Below are 18,339 nucleotides of genomic sequence, written 5' to 3' on the forward strand. Positions count from 1 at the left end.
GGGGCGGTCCTGCCACAGGACATTCACCCTTCAGAGGCAACGCTGCTGTGGGCTCATTTTTCTCAGCAGACCTCGGAGAGATGCAGTGCTGAGGGCTGGAGTGGCGAAGTGACTGGTGAACAACGATGAGAACCACACCCAAAACTCTACATTCCAGAATCTTCCGACACCCGTACAAGAGCTGATCGTAAGATGAGTTGCTGTTCAGTTGCTCATTTGTGTCCGACTCTTTGTGACCCCGTGGACTTCAGCATGCCAGGCTTCCCTGTCCTTCACCATCTCCTGGAGCTTGCTCAAATGCATGTCCACTGAGTCGGTGATGCCATCCAACCATCTTAACCTCTGCCACCCCCTTCTATCCCCACCTTCAATCTTTCCCAGCATCAGGGTCTTTTCCAGTGAGTCAGCTTTTCGCATCAGGTGGCCAAAGTACTGGAGCTTCAGCTTCAGCATCAGTCCTTCCAGTGAATATTCAGGACTGATCTCCTTTAGGATGGACTGGTTTGATCTCCTTGCAGCCCAAGTGACTCTCAAGAGTCTCCTGCAGCACCACGGTTCAAAGGCATCAATTCTTCGGCGCTCAGCCTTCTTTATGGTCCAGCTCTCACATCTGTACATGACTAAGCTGTTCAAAATAGCAGCATTTTTCTGATTTGGATAATTTAAAACTTCGTTTCTCAGTAATCATATATAACTATTAAATTATTTTATAATAAATGTCATATCTTTGAAACAGGGAGTTTCAAGATACAACAATGGGACTTAGGCAGACACGACTTCCTTGAATCTGCTCCTGGTCTGGGAATGTTTGTGACCGTCACAACTTACAGCGATGAGGTAAAACGCACTTTTTGTCTTGTTACTGAAATTACTTTCTAAAAAGTCACGTGTCATGTATGCCCACAGACTTTTAAAGTCTCTACACAAGTGCTCAACACCCAGCATTTCATTTTTAATGAGTGTGATCCTGACAAAGCGCCACACCAAAACGTGGGAAGTGCCTACAGTCGAGCTGAGTAGCAGGGACTAGTCAAAGTGGAAGCTCAAAGCAATACAGAGGGCGGGCCCCACGCTCATGGCCTTGAGGTTCTGCCACTCTTGCCGGGCAGGACCCACAGGCTTCGTGCGCCTCTGGTCTTGCAGGGGCTGCAGCCTCACCCAGACACAAGGACCACTCAGGCCACCCGTCCCCACTCCCTTCTGGCGGGGTCTCTGCAGGGACGTGGCATCCTCTGCGTCTGTCTCGCTTCCTAGGGCGCTTCCTTGCTGGGAGTCGGCAGGGGAGAAAAGGCACCAAGGCCAAAAGGGAAGAACGTGGACCTTGGAGTCCGGGCCAAGTGTCATTGCAGACGGCCGTCTACAGGCTGACTCTTGCGTAGATGCCTGACTGCTTTAAGCCCCAGTTTTCTCCTGGTCCGACGTCGTAGCAGACGTTGTTCCCCACCAGGCCAGCTCAAGGTACAGTACTATGGCGTGCCCTTCCGATAATTCCAGCGGGACTGTGGGAGCCACTTCCCCTTGGATTTATCTGGGGAGTGCGTTCACGGGGTGGCAGGTTAGTGTGGAGCAGAGCCCCGCGGAGCAGACAGGCAAGAGGAGGAGGGTACTTGACATAGACAGGCCCAGGCTGCAGTCCTCGGGAGAGCTGTGCTCCAGCCGGACCCGTGACGCCCCCACGCAGGTGGAGACCGGGAGATTCAACCCAGCTGGACCGCTGGACACCCGACGTCTGCCGGCTGTAGCAGCCTTCTCCTGGTGCCCTGGGCATCCTGTGGCAAGAGTTCCCCTGGGTCCATTCTCCCAGTTCTAACACAGCTGCCTTCTCCCCTGATCCCCCCTCCTTCCCTTCCTGCCCAGTTAAACCCAAACACAAATCTCTGCTGTCCTTTTCTTTCATCTTCCATGCTGCTCGGATGCTCAGTCATGTCTGACTCTGCAGCTCACCAGGCTCCTCTGCCCATGGGGTTTCCTGCCAAGAACACTGGAGGGGGCTGCCACTCCCTTCACCCGAGGGTCTTCCCAACCCAGGACCGACCCAAGCCTCCTGCCTACCCTGCAACGGCAGGCGGGTTCTTTACCACCAGCGCCACCGACGTCTCCACATTTGGCATGGCCTAGGAGAGAAATGCCTGCAATGTGGGAGACCCGAGTTCAATCCCTGGGTCTGGAAGAGCCCCTGGAGAAGGGAAATGGCAACCCCCTCCAGTACTCTTGCCTGGAGAATCCCATGGACAGAGGAGCCTGGTGGGCTGCAGTCCACGGGTCACAAAGATTTGGACACGACTGAGCGATTTCACTTCACAGGAGAGAAAACCCTCACTGCAAAGCCCTGGTGGTCAGGAAGGCTCTCTCCATCAGGCAGTATGAGGACAAGACACAGCTCCAGCTTTAGTAATTCTCACATGCTGCTGGTGGTGCTGCTGCTGAGTCGCTTCAGTCGTGTCCGACTCTGTGCGACCCCATAGACAGCAGCCCACCAGGCTCCCCCGTCCTTGGGATTCTCTAGGCAAGAACACTGGAGTGGGCTGCCATTTCCTTTTCCAATGCATGAAAGTGAAAAGTGAAAGGAAAGTCGCTCAGTCGTGTCCGACTCCTAGCGACCCCATGGACTGCAGCCCCCCAGGCTCCTCCACCCGTGGGATTTGCCAGGCAAGAGTACTGGAGTGGGGTGCCATCGCCTTCTCTGTGCTAGCACCCCCTAAAAGATGATGCTGTGAAAGTGCTGCACTCAATATGCCAGCAAATATGGAAAACTCAGCAGTGGCCACAGGACTAGACAAGGTCAGTTTCCATTCCAATTCCAAAGAAAGGCAATGCCAAAGAATGCTCAAACTACCGCACAATTGAACTCATCTCACATGCTAGCAAAGTAATGCTCAAAATTCTCCAAGCCAGGCTTCAACAATACGTGAACCGTGAACTTCCAGGTGTTCAAGTTGGTTTTCGAAAAGGCAGAGGAACCAGAGATCAAATCCCAACATCCGTGGGATCATCGAAGAAGCAAGAGAGTTCCAGAAAAACATCTATTTCTGCTTTATTGACTATGCCAAAGCCTTTGACTGTGTGGGTCACAACAAACTGGTTAAGAGATGGGAATACTAGACCACCTTACCTGCCTCCTGAGAAATCTGTATGCAGGTCAAGAAGCAACAGTTAGAACTAGACATGGAACAACAGACCGGTTCCAAATCAGGAAAGGAGTACGTCAAGGCTATATATTGTCACCCTGCTTATTTAACTACTATGCAGACTACATCATGTGAAATGCTGGGCTGAATGAAGCAAAAGCTGGAATCAAGATTGCTGGGAGAAATATCAATAACCTCAGATATGCAGATGACACCACCCTTATGGCAGAAAGCAAAGAACAACTAAAGAGCCTCTTGATGAAAGTGAAAGAGGAGAGCAAAAACGTTGGTTTAAAATTCAACATTCAGAAAACTAAGATCATGGCATCTGGTCCCATCCCTTCATGGCAGATAGATGGGGCAACAGTGGAAAGCATGACAGACTTTCTTTTCTTGGGCCCAAAATCACTGCAGGCGATGAAATTAAACGACGCTTGCTCCTTGGAAGAAAAGCTATGACCAATGTAGACAGCATATTAAAAAGCAGAGACATTACTTGGCTGACAAAGGTCCATCTAGCCAAAGCTTTGGTTTTTCCAGTGGTCATGTATGGATGTGAGAGTTGGACCATAAAAAATGCTGAGTGCCGAAGAACTGATGCTTTTTTTTTTTTTTTGAAACTTTGAGATTTTTCATTTGAAGGTAAATCTTAATGCTATTAAATTCACAAATATGCTAATTTAAATACCCAATTCTATTATCTAAAACACACATTGCAAACATACAAATATCTATTCTCTCCACATGTCAGAGCCGTCCACGTCATGGTTTGGAAATGCGGAGAATAGATTCCCCTTAAACTGCAAGTCAGCAGGTGTTTCTTTACAGTTAACTTTAGCAAAATTCATACAAAATAGTAATTAACAATGATCTTCTTTACTTGTTAACTCACAAGGAAACACCTTCAAAACTGCATTTTGTTAAAGTTTCTGTACTAAAATGTAGAAAAACTGAACTACACAAATATTGAAAAGTTAAAAATTCCTTAATTTTTTATTCCTGGTACCACTACCACAATTTACAGGGCAATATACCTGATGTAATGAAAAGAAAAAGAAAAAGAAAAAGCTACAACAGATGAAAGACCTCAGGAATGTACATCTAAGCGACACTCCATTGCATTAATCAATACTGCACTTTTTGCAAACTGTGGCTATGACAGTCCTGAACAAGAAGGGTTTCCTGTTTAAGCTGCAGTAACTTTTCTGACTATGGATCATCGCTCCTTCTGTGGCAGATTTTTACAGTTCCTCTAACGCATTTGGGACGACTGTCTCAAAGTAACCTGCAGCTTTCCTGACAACTCCTCGCTCTCTCTCCTGCTAAGAACTGTAGCCCTTTTCTTCTGAGTTTTTAGAACCTTCTGCTACCATATCCACCACTTCCACCACCAGATCCATAACCACCACCGTAGGGACTGCCCGAGCTTCTTCCACCAAAACTACCCCCTTTCATGGGTCCATAATTTGACTGCTGTTGTCCACTATAATTTCCAGAATCATTATAGTTTCCACCGCCACCATAGTTACCTCCAAAATTTCCTCCTTCATTGTGACCATCATATCCTCCACCACCGCCACCATATCCACCACCTTGGTTTCCATATCCTCCTGGTCCACCACCACCGTGACCTCCTCTACCACTATAACCACGACCACCACCATAGTCGCCACCATCACCTCCAAATCCATTATATCCACCATCACCTCCTCCATAAGTCCCTCTGCTGCCACCACCTCCACCACCATAGCCTCCTCTTCCACCAAAGTTTCCACCACGGCCAAAGTTACCTCCACCTCCTCCAAAGTTTCCTCCACGACCCATAAAGTTGCCAGATCCACCTCCACGACCTCTTTGTGATCCAGCAGATTGCATCTCTTGTTTAGAAAGGGCCTTTTTCACTTCACAATTATGCCCATTAATAGTGTGGTATTTCTGAACAACAATTTTGTCAACTGTATCATGATCATCAAAAGTTACAAAAGCAAATCCTCTCTTTTTCCCACTCTGCCTGTCTTCCATAACTTCTATGGTTTCAATCCTGCCGTACTTTTCAAAGTAGTCTCTCAAATTATACTCTTCTGTATCTTCTTTAATACCACCAACAAAAATTCTCTTCTCTGTTAGATGGGCACCAGGCTTTACAGAATCCTCTCTAGAAACAGCTCTCTTCGGTTCCACTGCCCACCCATCAGCCTTGCGCGGTCGAGCACACACTGCTGCATCCACTTCTTCGACACAAGAGTAAGTCACAAAACCAAAGCCCCCGGGACGTTTCGTTTGGGGATCTCTCACCACCACACAATCTGTAAGTGTGCCCCACTTCTCAGAATGTTCTCTTAAGCTATCATCTGTGGTTTCAAAGCTCAGACCACCAATAAACAGCTTTCTCAACTGCTCTGGTTCCTTGGGATCATGACCCTCCTCCCCCCGGCGGCGGCGGCGACGGCCGGAGTCGGGCTGGGGGCGACCGGGCGGCGGTTTTACCTCCATTTTGAGACCGGACTCGCCTCTTCCAACTCGAGTTCAATATGGGACCGAGAGAGAACTGATGCTTTTGAACTGTGTTGGAGAAAACTCTTGAGAGTCCCTTGGACAGCAAGGAAATCAACCAGTCAATCCTAAAGAAAATCAGTCCTGATTATTCATTGGAAGGACTGATGCTGAAGCTGAAACTCCAATACTTTGGCCACCTGATGTGATGAACTAACTCACTGGAAAAGACCCTGATGCTGGGAAAGATTGAAGGCAGGAGGAGAAGGGGATGACAGACGATGAGATGGTTGGACGGCAACATTGACTCAATGGACATGAGTTTGAGCCAGCTCTGTGAGATGGTGATGGACAGGGAAGCCTGGCGTGCCGCAGTCCATGGGGTTGCAGAGAGTCGGACGTGTCTGAGTGACTGAACTGAACTGAGCACCCCCTTAGGGCGTGCTGGGTACAGGGTGCCCTCGGGCGCTCACCGGATTGCATGTCCACTCCTGTGGCACCGTGACTTTCAGGCTGGTAAGGCCGTCAGGGCAGATGAGAAGATACCCACATCACTCAGACTGTGCATCTTATATTCCATTTCCCATTATTCTGTATCCAGTATTTCTACTCCATTTTGTAGAAGGGAAACCTGAGGTCCTGAGAGGTGAAACAACCTATACCAGATCACGTCATCAGCAAGCGGAAAAACCGAGGTTTAAACTCAAGCATGTCTTTCCTCAACATGCCAAACTAACAGGGACTCAAAACATGTTTGCTGTCTTGAATGTTCATTGGAAGCAGAACCCTGACATGACACTGAGGCTCAGAAATTGAAGTTAACAGGTGATGAATCATCCCTGAATATTTTTTCAGGAAAGAGTGCTCTGTTATTCATAAAAAACTAGAAGTCAATTGGAAAATCTGACTTTTGAGTGCAGATTTAACAAAATTTCCTCTCAACAATCTGTTAAGTGAAAGTTCATGGCAAGATGCTTTAATTTTCTCCAAATCAAAATGGAAAGACTTAAAAAAGGAGAATCTTGGGTGCATTTTTCTGTGTGCAACATACACCCGTTCTTGAAGTGATCTGACAGTCTCCTTGAGCAGCTTCAGGCTCATGGCAGAATTCTGCAGAAAGCGCCACGCCCCCACGCGCCCTCCTCCCCCAGCAGGAGCACCGCACGCTGCAGTGTTACAGCTGACAAGCTGCATGGAGGCACCTCTTCACCAAAGCCCAGAGTTCATGTGAGGGTCGTCCTTGGGGTCATGCATCTACAGGTGTGACGGACGTGTACATCATCGCCGTATCAACACGGAGCAGTTTCACTCCCACGCAAATCCTCTGGAACCGTCTCTTCATCTCCCCCACCGCCCCCAACATTTGGTGACCACTATACTGTCAGACTTTATTTTGGGGGGCTCCAAAATCACTGCAGATGGTGACTGCAGCCATGAAATTAAAAGATGCTTACTCCTTGGAAGAAAAGTTATGACCAACCTAGACAGCATATTCAAAAGCAGAGACGTTCCTTTGCCGACTAAGGTCCATCTACTCAAGGCTATGGTTTTTCCTGTGGTCATGAATGGATGTGAGAGTTGGACTGCAAAGAAGGCTGAGCACCAAAGAATTGATGCGTTTGAACTGTGGTGTTGGGACTCTTGAGAGTCCCTTGGACTGCAAGGAGATCCAACCAGGCCATTCTAAAGATCAGCCCTGGGTCTTCTTTGGAAGGAATGATGCTAAAGCTGAAACTCCAGTACTTTGGCCACCTCATGCAAAGAACTGACTCATTGGAAAAAGACTCTGATGCTGGGAGGGATTGGGGGCAGGAGGAGAAGGGGACGGCCCAGGATGAGATGGCTGGATGGCATCACTGACTCGATGGACGTGAGTCTGAGTGAATTCCGGGAGATGGTGATGGACAGGGAGGCCTGGCGTGCTGCGATTCATGGGGTCGCAAAGAGTCGGACACGACTGAGCGACTGAACTGAACTGAACTGAACTGAATCTTTTAATTGCCTCCACAGTTACGCCTTTCTCAGAGGGTCATACAGCTGGAGCTATACAGGAGGCAGACTTCCCAAGTTGGCGCCCTTCACTTACGATACACACTTAAGCCGCCTCCATGTTTTCATGACTTGAGAGCTCATTTCTTTTTGGTGCTGAATAATATTCCACTGTCAAGATGCAAACCGTGGTTGCCTGGTGCATTCGCATGCAGCAGGACACCTTGATAGCTTCCTAATTTTGGCTATTATAAATAAAGCTGCCATAAACATTTGTGTGCAGGTTTTCATGTGGACATAAGTTTCCATCTTACTTTGGTAAATAAATAGCGCAATGGCAGGTCTGTATGGTAAATGTATGTCTAGTTTTCTAAGAAACCACCAGACTATGCCATTCTGCATTCCCACTAGCAATGATGAGAGTCCCTCTTGCTCTACATTCTTGCCAGCATTTAGTGTTGTGGGTTGGGTTGTATTTTTGCCATTCCCATAGGTGTGAAGCATCTCATTGTAGTTTTTAAACGGCAAGTCCCTAACGACATATGATGCTTGTTTAATGGCAAATATGGCGTATTTGCCATCTGTATGTCTTCTTTGGTGTGTTGTCTATTCAGGTCTTTTGCCCATTTTTCAACTAATTGGTTCATTTCTTGCTGTTTTCAGAATTCTTTGTAGATTCTAGATTGCAGTACATCATCAGATATGTCTTTTACAAATAGTTTCTCCCAGTCTGTGGCTCATCTTGACAGAGAGACGGTGCTCTCTTTTGCAAAGCAGAACTCTTTAATGTTAATGAAATGCAATGTTTAAACATCAATGTTAAACGTCTAATGAAGTCTAATTCTAATGCTTCCAGCTTCTCGATTCTTTCACCCGTCGTGCCTTTGGTGTTGTACCTAAACAGTCAGAACCAAACCCAAGGTCATCTAGACTTGCTCCGGTGTCACCTTCTAAATAGTTTGGTCTTGCGTCTTGCCTTTAGATATGTGCTCCACTTTGAGTTGATTTTTGTGAAAGGTGTAAGGTCTGCATCTACATTCATTTCTTTGCCTGTGGACGTCCAATTGTTTCAGCACCATCTGTTGGAAAGACTGCCTTTTCCCACTGAATTGCCTTTGCTCCTTGTCAAAGATCAGCTACGGCTTTTGTGTTGATCTGTTTCTGGGCTCCCTGTTCTGGTTCATTGGTCTTTCTGCTTTTCACCAACAACACCCCACTTGGTTATTGTAGCTTTACAGCAAGTCTTGAAATCGAGAGTGTCAAGCCCCTGACTTTATTCTTCTTCTTCAATACCACGTTGGCTATTTTGGATCTTTGGCCTCTCCATAGAAACTTTAGAATCAGCTTGTAGATATTCACAAAATTACTTGCTGACATTTTAACTGGGATTGTTGACTCTATGGATTAAGTTGGGAACAACTGAGATTTTCACAACGTTAAGTCTTCCTGGCATGAACACATAATATCTCTCCATGTGTTTTGCCTTCTTTGATATCTTGCATCAGTTTTTAAAATTTTCCTCATGTTATCTTTCACATATTTTGTTTATATCCGAGTACTTCATTTGGGTGGATGCTAAATGGTATTGTTTTTGATTTCACATTCTATCTGTTCATTGCAGATACATAGAAACTGATTCACTTAACATATTAATGTTGTATCCTATAACCTTGCTATAATCATTTATTAGTTCTGGTAAGTTTTTTATTATTTTGAATTTTCTACATAGACAATCCTGTCATCTGTGAACAAACACAGCTTCATTTCTTCCTTCCCAACTTATATATAAATATTTTTTTCTTTTCTTCTCTTAATGAATTAGCTAGGAATTGAACCGTGATGTTGAAAAGGAATAGCTAGTGGGGAAATGCTAGTCTTCTTTCTGATCTTAGTAGGAAAACCTCTAGTTGTTCACTATTAAGTATGTTAGTTGTAAGGTTTTTGTAGATTTTTAAATCAAATTGACAAAGTTCCCCTGTTCTTAGTTGGCTGAGTTTTTACCATGATGGACGTTGGATTTTGTCAAATGCCTTTTCTGCATCTATTGATATGATCACATACTGTTCTTTAAGCTGCTGATGCAATGAATTACATTAATTGACTTAAAAATATCAAACTAGCCTTGCATATCTGGAATAAATCTGACTTGGCCATGGTGTATAATTCTTTTTATACATTTCTGGGTTCAGTTTGCTGATATTTTGTTGAGTATATTTGTGTCTAGGTCCATGAGAGATAATGGTCCATAGTTTTTTGTGTCTTTCTCAGGCTTTGGTATTAGGCTAGTGTTGGCCTCAGAAAACGGTGCAAAAACCGTTTTCTACCTCTGTCTTCTGGAAGATTGCAAAGAATATGTCGGATTTTTTGCTTAGGTCTTTGGTGAAACTCCCCAGTGAACCCATCCTGCTTGGGGCTTCCTGCCTGGAAGTTATCATCAATTCAATTTCTTCACTGGGTGTAGGTTGTCTATTTCTTTTTGTGTGACTGGTGACAAACTGCATCTTTCAAGGAATTGGTCTGTTTCATCTAGATTACCAAGTCTGTGGGCACAGCCTGGTTCATAGTATTCCTCTATCACCTCATTCCCTAGTATTTCTCAAAGACCCTATTGATACCCATGAGACCTGTCGTAACACTCTTCTTTCATTTCTGATATTATTAATTTGGGTCTGTTTTTTTCTTCATTAGCTGAGCTAGAGGTTTATTGATTGTACTGATACTTTCAAAGAATAGCTTTTGTTTTCTTGGTTTTCTCTACTTTATTTCCTGTTTTCATTGATTTCTGCATTCAGTTCAGTTCAGTTCAGTCGTTCAGTCGTGTCCAACTCTTTGCAACCCCATGAATTGCAGCACGCCAGGCCTCCCTGTCCATCACCAACTCCTGGAGTTCACTCAGACTCACGTCCATCGAGTCAGTGCTGCCATCCTGCCATCTCATCCTCGGTCATCCCCTTCTCCTCCTGCCCCAATCTCTCCCAGCATCAGAGTCTTTTCCAATGAGTCAACTCTTCACATGAGGTGGCCAAAGTACTGGAGCTTCAGCTTTAGTATCATTCCTTCCAAAGAAATCCCAGGGCTGGTCTACTGGTTGGATCTCCTTGCAGTCCAAGGGACTCTCAAGAGTCTTCTCCAACTCCACAGTTCAAACGCATCAATTCTTCGGTGCTCAGCCTTCTTCAGTCCAACTCTCACATCCATACATGACTACTGGAAAAACCATAGCCTTGACTAGATGGACCTTAGTCGGCAAAGTAATGTCTCTGCTTTTGAATATACTATCTAGGTTAGTCATAACTTTTCTTCCAAGGAGTAAGCATCTTTTAATTTCATGGCTGCAATCACCATCTGCAGTGATTTTGGAGCCCCCAAAAATAAAGACAGCCACTGTTTCCCCATCTATTTCCCATGAAGTGATGGGACCAGATGCCATGATCTCATTTTCTGAATGTTGAGCTTTAGGCCAACTTTTTCACTCTCCTCTTTCACTTTCATCAAGAGGCTTTTTAGCTCCTCTTCATTTTCTGCCATAAGGGTAGTGTCATCTGGATATCTGAGGTTATTGATATTTCTCCCGGCAATCTTGATTCCAGCTCGTGTTTCTTCCAGTCCAGCGTTTCTCATGATTTCTGCATTAGCAGGATCTTATTTCTCCCCTTATGCTTAGTTTGGACTTAGTTTGCTCTTTTTTTCCTGTTTCCTAGGCTTGGATGATAATGCATCTTAGAGCTTCTTGCTAACACGTGTGTCCAATGTTATAAATCCCCCTTTGAATACTTCCATCACTGTGACTCCCAGATTTTGATTGTGTTGTATTTTCACTTTAGTTCAAATATTTTTTGAGATTTTTAAAATACATATAAAATTCACCTTAATAGTTACTTAGTACATGGTTCAGTGATAGTAAATATATTCATGTTGCATAATCATCACCCTCATAACTCTTCAGTCTTGGAAGTGAAACTCTACACCCATTAAACAGTAACTCTATGCTTTTAACTACTCTAAGTATCTCAGAACGTTGACCCACATGGTGTTTGTCTTATGACTGGTTTATTTCATTTATCATAACGCGCTCAAGATCCGTCCATGTTGTAGCACAGGAAGGAATTTCCTTCCTTTTTAAGGCTGAATAATATCTCATTGTATGCATATACCACATATGCCATATACTTTGCTTATTCATTCGTCATTCATTCATGGTCATTTGAGCTGCTTCCACATTTCAGCTATTGTGAATAATGCTGCTGTGAACATGAGTGTACAGGCAACTCTCTGAGACCCTCTTTGAATTCTTTTGGGTATATGTCCAGAAGCGGAGTTACCGGATCATACAGAAATTCTACTTTTGTATTTCTGAGGAGCCACCATACTGTCTTCCACAGTGGCTGCACCACTCTACATTCCCACCAACAATGCACAAGGGTTGCACTTTCTCCACATTCTTGCCAGTACTTATTGTCTTTTATAGCAGCCATTCTAATGTGTGTGAGGTAGGCTCATTGTAGTTTTGATTTGCATTCCCTTAAGGACCAGTGAAGTTGAGCTTTTTTTTCTCATGTGCTTATTGGCTTTTCCTGTTTTTTGTTTGTTTGTTTTGTTTTGTTTTTAAAGCACTTTGAATATATCTGCCTGCTGCTTCTGTTCTCCAAAGTTCTGATGAGAAATCTGCTGATAATTTTATTGGGAATCCTTTCTATATAATGGCCTCAAAAGTCCCTGACATTTGGAGGACAGGGTCTGTTATGCCTACCCTGGCTTCTAAAGGACATGTGCAGGCTTCCCCAGGAAAACCTGCACAGCTGCCAGCCATGCGGCTGGGGCGGGGGTGGGGGGAGTGGGCAGTGGCTGCTACTATCTGAGAACTGAAATTGACCAAAATCAACCACAGTTTACCATCCAAGTCTTCCCCCTGGAAGTGGCAAGGCTTCAGCAGACTCCAGAGCTCCGACACAGCTCCATCAGACGGAGCCTCCCAGGATAGCGGTTGTCTCAACATAGATTCCTGTTGCCTCCTGGACCACCACCTTCCCAGAATCTTCGTGTTGATGATTCAAAATACTTTTTCTCTTGAGACATCTTCCTTGACTCATGAGCTATTTAGAAGTGTGCTGCTTAATCTCTAAATATCTGGGGACTTTCCGGCTATCTTTCAGTTGTTGCTTTCTACTTTGATTCCATTACGGCCTAAGAGCCCACACTGTATGGCTTCTGTGATTTTGAATGTGCTCAGGTGTGTTTTGTGGCCCAGGATGCGGTCTGTCTTGGTGAGTGTTCCATGTGAGCTTGGAAAGAATGTGTATTCTGCTTTGTTGGATGAAGAGGCCTATGGATACTGATTATGCAGTTGGTTGACCGTGCTGTTGAGCTCAACTGTGTCCTTATCCATCTTCTGCTAGACCTGTCCACCTCTGACGGGGGATCAATGTCTCCGACTGTAACACTGAACTCCTCCGTTTTTCCTTGCAGTTCATCAGTTTTGCTTCATATATTCTGACACTGTCATTAGATGCATACACACTAAGGTTTGTCTTCTTGGAGACAGGACCTCTTTATTGTTATGGAAAGCTCTGTTACATATCATTCCCGGTAATTTTCCTTGTTTTGAAGTCTACTGTCTGAAGTTAACATAATGACTCCAGCTGTCTCTCGATTAAAGTTGGCCAAAAGTTAACATACATTTTTCTCTGTCCCTTAACTTTTAATCTATATGTGCCTTTACATTTAAAGTGGGGGTTCTTATAGACAATACGTAGATCGTTGTTTTTGTTTTAATCCACTCTGACAATCTGTTTTAAACGGTGCATTTAGACCACTGACTTTCAAAGTGACTACTGACATAGCTGGGCTAATATCATGTTCATTACTCTTTTCTGGTTGCTACCCTCGTTATTTGTTCCTATTTTTGTTTTCCACTCTTTTTCTGCCTTTTGTGGTTTTAATTTATGATTCATTTTATCTCTTTTCTTGGTTATCAACTACACTTCTGTTAACTTTCTGGCAGTGCTTGCAGTATACCTTTACAACCAATCCAAGTCCACTTCTGAATAAAAACTTTCCACTTCACAGGTAGCACAAGTGCCTTATAACAACAAAGCAGTCCTCATCTGTATCTCCCAGTCCTTGCATCTTTGCTGTTACTAATTTCATTTATACATAAAACTGTAAACATCAAATACATTGCTATGATTTTGAAAGAAGTATCTACTAACTCAGTTAACAATAAGAAAATAAAAGTTTTAATTTTACCTTCACTTATTCCTTCTCTAATGCATTTACAACTTTCAGGTAGACCCAAGTTTCTGACCCATATCACTATACTTATGCCTGAAGAGCCTTTAACATTCCTTGTGAGACAGGTCTATTGGTGACAAGTCCTTTCATCTTTTGTTTGAGAAAAGCTTTCTCTATTACTTTTGAAGGAGAGTTTTGCAGGATACAGAATTTCCAGATTGATGGTTTTTTTCCTCTCAACACCTTAAATGTTCACTCTCCTGCTTGCATGGCTCCTGAGCACTTGTGCATGGCTCTCGTCTCCCCTAAACAGGTGGCCTTTTCTGGCCCTTCCCAGCCTTCGCCTCTGGCGGGTGGCCTCCATTGACTGTCCACGGCGCGGCTCTATTGCGCTCCTCCTGTGTGGCGCGCTCTGCGCTTCCCAGCTCTGCCGCTCGGTGTCTGACCCTGACTCGAAATCCTGCTGTTGCTGTCTTAAGTATTTGTTCTGTTACCTTCTCTCTTCACCTTCTGGCACTCGCAGGGCATGTACCTTACATCTTTAATTGTGTCCTGTGATCCCTGTATATTGTTTCTTTTTACTCCCAGTCTTTTTCTACTTTGTAGCTTTAGACCTTTCTGTGGCCGTATCCTCAAGCTCAGAGTTTTTCCTCAGCCCTGTCCAGTACACCAAGCCCATCAAAGGCACTCTTCATTTGTTAGTGTTTTTCATTTCTGGCACTTCTTTTTATTCCTTCATAGAATTCCAACCCTTCTCCTCACATGTGTTCTTGCATGCTGGCTGCTTTTTCCATCACAGACCGCAGGTTTCCTAAGTTCCCAACATGATCATGCCATAGCTGAATCTAGTTTTGAGACTTGTTCTGTCTCTTCAAACTATGGTTTTTGCCTTTTTCGTATGCCTTGCTGTTTTTCTGTTGCTGTTGGAAGCTAGACACGATATGCTGGGTGAAGGAACCCAGTACTGGTCCCCACAAGCTTTTGCTCTGGTACGTTGTGACTGCCTGCATTTGTCTATGTCTCCAATTTTGAGGGAAGCAGCCCGCCCTGGGACCTCAATTCTCTGACATATCTAAGAACTGACTTTCTTTTCATGCAGCTTTTTACTTGTTAAGACAGAGTAACAACTTCCAAGCTCCTTGTGTACCAGACTGGAAGTCCTATACTGTTTTTAAAATATCGAACAATATAGAAATGTACTAAGCAGAAAAGTCAAAGTCCCCAACACACACCTGCCTAATAGCTTGCAATCTTTAGAATATTTGGAACCTTTAGAATCTTCTATGCACATGTACTTTTACAAATATGTTTCACAAAAATAGGACCCTATACAGCCTACCCCTAATATCGTGGACACCTTTAGTACAGATATAGGTGGTGTAACAGTCTCTCTTATTAGCAATTTTTCATTTGTCTTCATCTAAACTTAATCAGTCCCTACTGAAATCTTATTAGTTATTTCAGAAATGCAAACTTTAAAATAATTACCATTACACTGAATAGCTTTACATATGACTTTGTCTACTTGAGCATTTCCATAGGGTAAACTTCTATAGGTAGCTCTGCTGGGTCAATGGACAGACACACTCCTATGCGCTACCAAACCATTATCTGAAATGGCTGTTCAATGCACATTCTCCAAACAGTGTTCAGAGGCAGCATTTCCCAATACTGTCCCTGCCCCCTGGTACTTTTAAGTCTTTGCCAATCTGATAACAAAGAATATCTAACTGTGGTTTGTACTTTATTGATTGGCAGCAAGACTGAATATTTTTCATGTTATCGGTAATTTGATTTCTTAAGAACTGCACAAATTTCACTAGACTACCTAGGGATGGTTTATTTTTTTAATGGAATATAGAGTAATGAACTTAAACTATGGAAATCCTTAATCCTAGGTATTATTGTCAAAGTTATATGGCCCACAAGGAACATTCTATTTCACTTCACAGTCACCTGGTGAACACATCATTTGCTTACAATCTAATTCTACAAGGCTTGTGTCTTTCGGAGGGAGTAAGCTGGTAAGTAAATGCCCCCGTGTCCTTGCAGATGAACAGTGTCAGCATTACTCGGGCGTGAGAATGACATGCAGAACCATTATGCCCAGGCCGTATTAAAGTCCTGCACCCAGATCTCAGCACAGCAACTAAAGAGGGAGCTGGAGAGCTTGGAAGGGGTTCAAAGCAGAGCCACAAAGTTGATTAAAGGGCTTGAAAAATGAGAACTGGGAGGGAAGGTTGAGAGAACTGTGATTATTCAGGCTTGAAAACAATTGAAGGCTGAAGGGTGAATTAATAATGGAATTCCAATCAATGAAACTCTTACATGGTAGATGGTGATTGGATATTTTCTAAAGGTTCTGAGGCATCAGAAATTTAGTTATATGTAGAGAACCTTTTCCTGAGAGTAATCAGACTGTCTCAGGGCCAAAGGCATGTGCCCGGAAATCGAGAGGACACAGCTCAGGAAGCTGTAGCTGCTCTTTCAGGGCAGCAGGCGCCACTTACTGCATTCTTGTGACAATGAGAGGCTCCCGAGTGTGACGTGGAATGGAGCGGCGGCGAGGCAGAAAGAGAATGGAGTGTTTACTCTCAGAAAGGTGGTGGGGGTTGGAGGGTGGAGAAAAAGGAAGGACTGGTAGGGCACAATGAGGGAAAAGCAAGGAAAATGAGCGAGCCACATGAAAACGTGTTTCTTCCCTTTTACTGTTTGTACAGCGGATCCACTTAGGAATTCGAGTCGGAGAACATGACCTTGATGCAGCCATTACTCAGGCAAAGGACAAAGTCAATGAAGTCGGCTTCAAGCTTGAACAGCTAATCGAGCAGATTGAGCAAATAGTCAAAGAACAGAACTATCAAAGGGTCAGTCTCCCCAATCAGCTTACAGCCTATTTCCTGCCAGGAACATAATTCTTGACTAAGCCCTCGAACCAGGGAAAGACTAAACTGCCTGTTTCCTGGGCTTCTCCAGGACTGAGTGGATGTGCAGGGTTGGTGGGGGTGCTCTTCTGCCGTCTGCTGGACCGCGAGCTCCTCTAGGAAAGGGGCTGCGGCTCGCTCGCCTCAGGGCTGTGAGCTCACAGATGAACAAGGGCTTCCAGCACACCGTGCGCGCCTGCAGTTGGGGGCGCCCGCCTTCTACAGCATTGTTTTGTTCCTGTGGCGTTGTGTGTTTCCCGGCTCACTGTGCTCGGCGGACCCTGGCTGCATGTGGGCCTGAATCCACCCCCACTCACTAACCTTCTGCTGTCTCTAAGCTTCAGCTTCCTTATCTGGAAAATAAAATGAGCAGTGCCCAGCTTAGAGTAAAGTAAGAACTGGAATGATAAGAAAAAAGTATCAATTAGGTAACACACACTTTGATGCTAACAAATAAAACATATAAAGTAACAGATCAAATACTTGATATTTTACACCAAAATATGAAAGTATATTTTATAAGATTGACGCCTCCTCATCTTTGGCTAAAAACACACCTTAACTTAGAAAAATCAGACACTGCTCTTTGGCATAAGATATTACCAGAGTGACATTAAGTACCTTGAATGTATACAGCACCTTCCCCTCAAATTCATGCATGAAGCACCTTAAGAAACCTAACCTGCAGATTTCTCTTCTCTATAGGACCGTGAAGAAAAATTCCGAATGACCAGTGAAGACACAAACAGCAACGTCTTATGGTGGGCATTTACACAAACGTTAATCTTCATCTCAGTTGGAATTTTCCAAATGAAGTCCCTTAAAGACTTCTTCATAGCTAAGAAACTTGTATAAAAATAAATAAAAAAATAAAGGCAAATAATTACCTTCTACCTTGCACGATGTTTGAGTTAATAAAATATATTCAGAAGTGTCATTATTTTCTGATTTCAAAGACATCTAAGGTTGGAATTGATGTTATAGCATTGTAACACTGATAAAATGTCCAACCGTCACGTACGAATGTGAGAGTTGGACTACAAAGAAGGCTGAGTGCTGAAGAATTGATGCTTTCGAACTGTGGTGTTAGAGAAGACTCTTGAGAGTCCCTTGGACAGCAAGGAGATCAAACCAGTCAATCCTAAAGGAAATCAACCCTGAATATTCAGTGGAAAGACTGATGCTGAAGCTGAAGCTCTACTACTTTGGCCACCTGAAGCGAAGAGCCGACTCATTGGAAGCCTCTGATGCTGGAAAAGATTGAAGGCAGGAGTAGGGGCCAACAGTGGATGAGATGGCTGGATGGCATCACCAACTCAATGGACATGAGTTTGAGCCAGCTCTGGGAGTTGGTGAAGGTCAGGGAAGCCTGGTGTGCTGCAGGCCATGGGGTCACAGAGTCCAGACACGACCGACAGACTGGACGACAGCACTGAGAGAATGTCACTTTAACAACACAGCTTCTGAGCTTGACAGAATAAACACAATCCTGTTCTTCAGTCTGGACTAGATCAGCCCTGTCCAACAGAAATAAAACGTGAGCCATATACGTACATTTAAATTTTTCTGGTTGC

General features: G+C 44.2%; 2 protein-coding genes across 4 annotated transcripts; one reads left to right on the forward strand and one right to left on the reverse strand.

Annotated features, from left to right (window-relative positions):
- The first annotated feature begins 572 nt into the window (after positions 1-572).
- On the forward strand, positions 573-17,658 carry LOC120861845 (transmembrane emp24 domain-containing protein 11). The gene is made up of 4 exons (XM_040237713.1): positions 573-837; positions 15,740-15,865; positions 16,562-16,708; positions 17,471-17,658. The coding sequence occupies exons 1-4, from the start codon at positions 805-807 to the stop codon at positions 17,618-17,620; spliced, it is 456 nt and encodes a 151-aa protein (XP_040093647.1). The 5' UTR covers positions 573-804; the 3' UTR covers positions 17,621-17,658.
- LOC120861843 (heterogeneous nuclear ribonucleoprotein A3-like) lies at positions 4,243-5,671 on the reverse strand. Of its 3 annotated transcripts, none has more exons than XM_040237711.1 (2): positions 5,616-5,671; positions 4,243-5,549 (listed from the first exon to the last, which is right to left on the reverse strand). In XM_040237711.1, exons 1-2 carry the CDS (start codon positions 5,619-5,621, stop codon positions 4,482-4,484), a joined length of 1,074 nt encoding a protein of 357 aa, XP_040093645.1. In that variant the 5' UTR covers positions 5,622-5,671; the 3' UTR covers positions 4,243-4,481. The 3 variants fall into 3 exon arrangements, with proteins under 3 accessions (XP_040093645.1, XP_040093646.1, XP_040093644.1); XM_040237712.1 differs by having other exon boundaries at positions 4,243-4,657; positions 4,799-5,665; XM_040237710.1 differs by having other exon boundaries at positions 4,243-5,665.
- Positions 17,659-18,339: the final 681 nt, after the last annotated feature.

The sequence above is a fragment of the Oryx dammah genome, unplaced genomic scaffold (assembly GCF_014754425.2).
Source record: "Oryx dammah isolate SB20612 unplaced genomic scaffold, SCBI_Odam_1.1 HiC_scaffold_3, whole genome shotgun sequence".
NCBI lineage: Eukaryota > Metazoa > Chordata > Mammalia > Artiodactyla > Bovidae > Oryx > Oryx dammah.

Excerpts from the sequence above, each read along its gene's own strand:
- LOC120861845 (XM_040237713.1), top strand. The coding sequence starts at position 805 with ATGTTTGTGACCGTCACAACTTACAGCGATGAG. Across the intron at positions 15,866-16,561 it reads CTTTCGGAGGGAGTAAGCTG|CGGATCCACTTAGGAATTCG; the intron begins GTAAGTAAATGC and ends CTGTTTGTACAG. Across the intron at positions 16,709-17,470 it reads AAGAACAGAACTATCAAAGG|GACCGTGAAGAAAAATTCCG; the intron begins GTCAGTCTCCCC and ends TCTTCTCTATAG.
- LOC120861843 (XM_040237710.1), bottom strand. The coding sequence starts at position 5,621 with ATGGAGGTAAAACCGCCGCCCGGTCGCCCCCAGCCCGACTCCGGCCGT.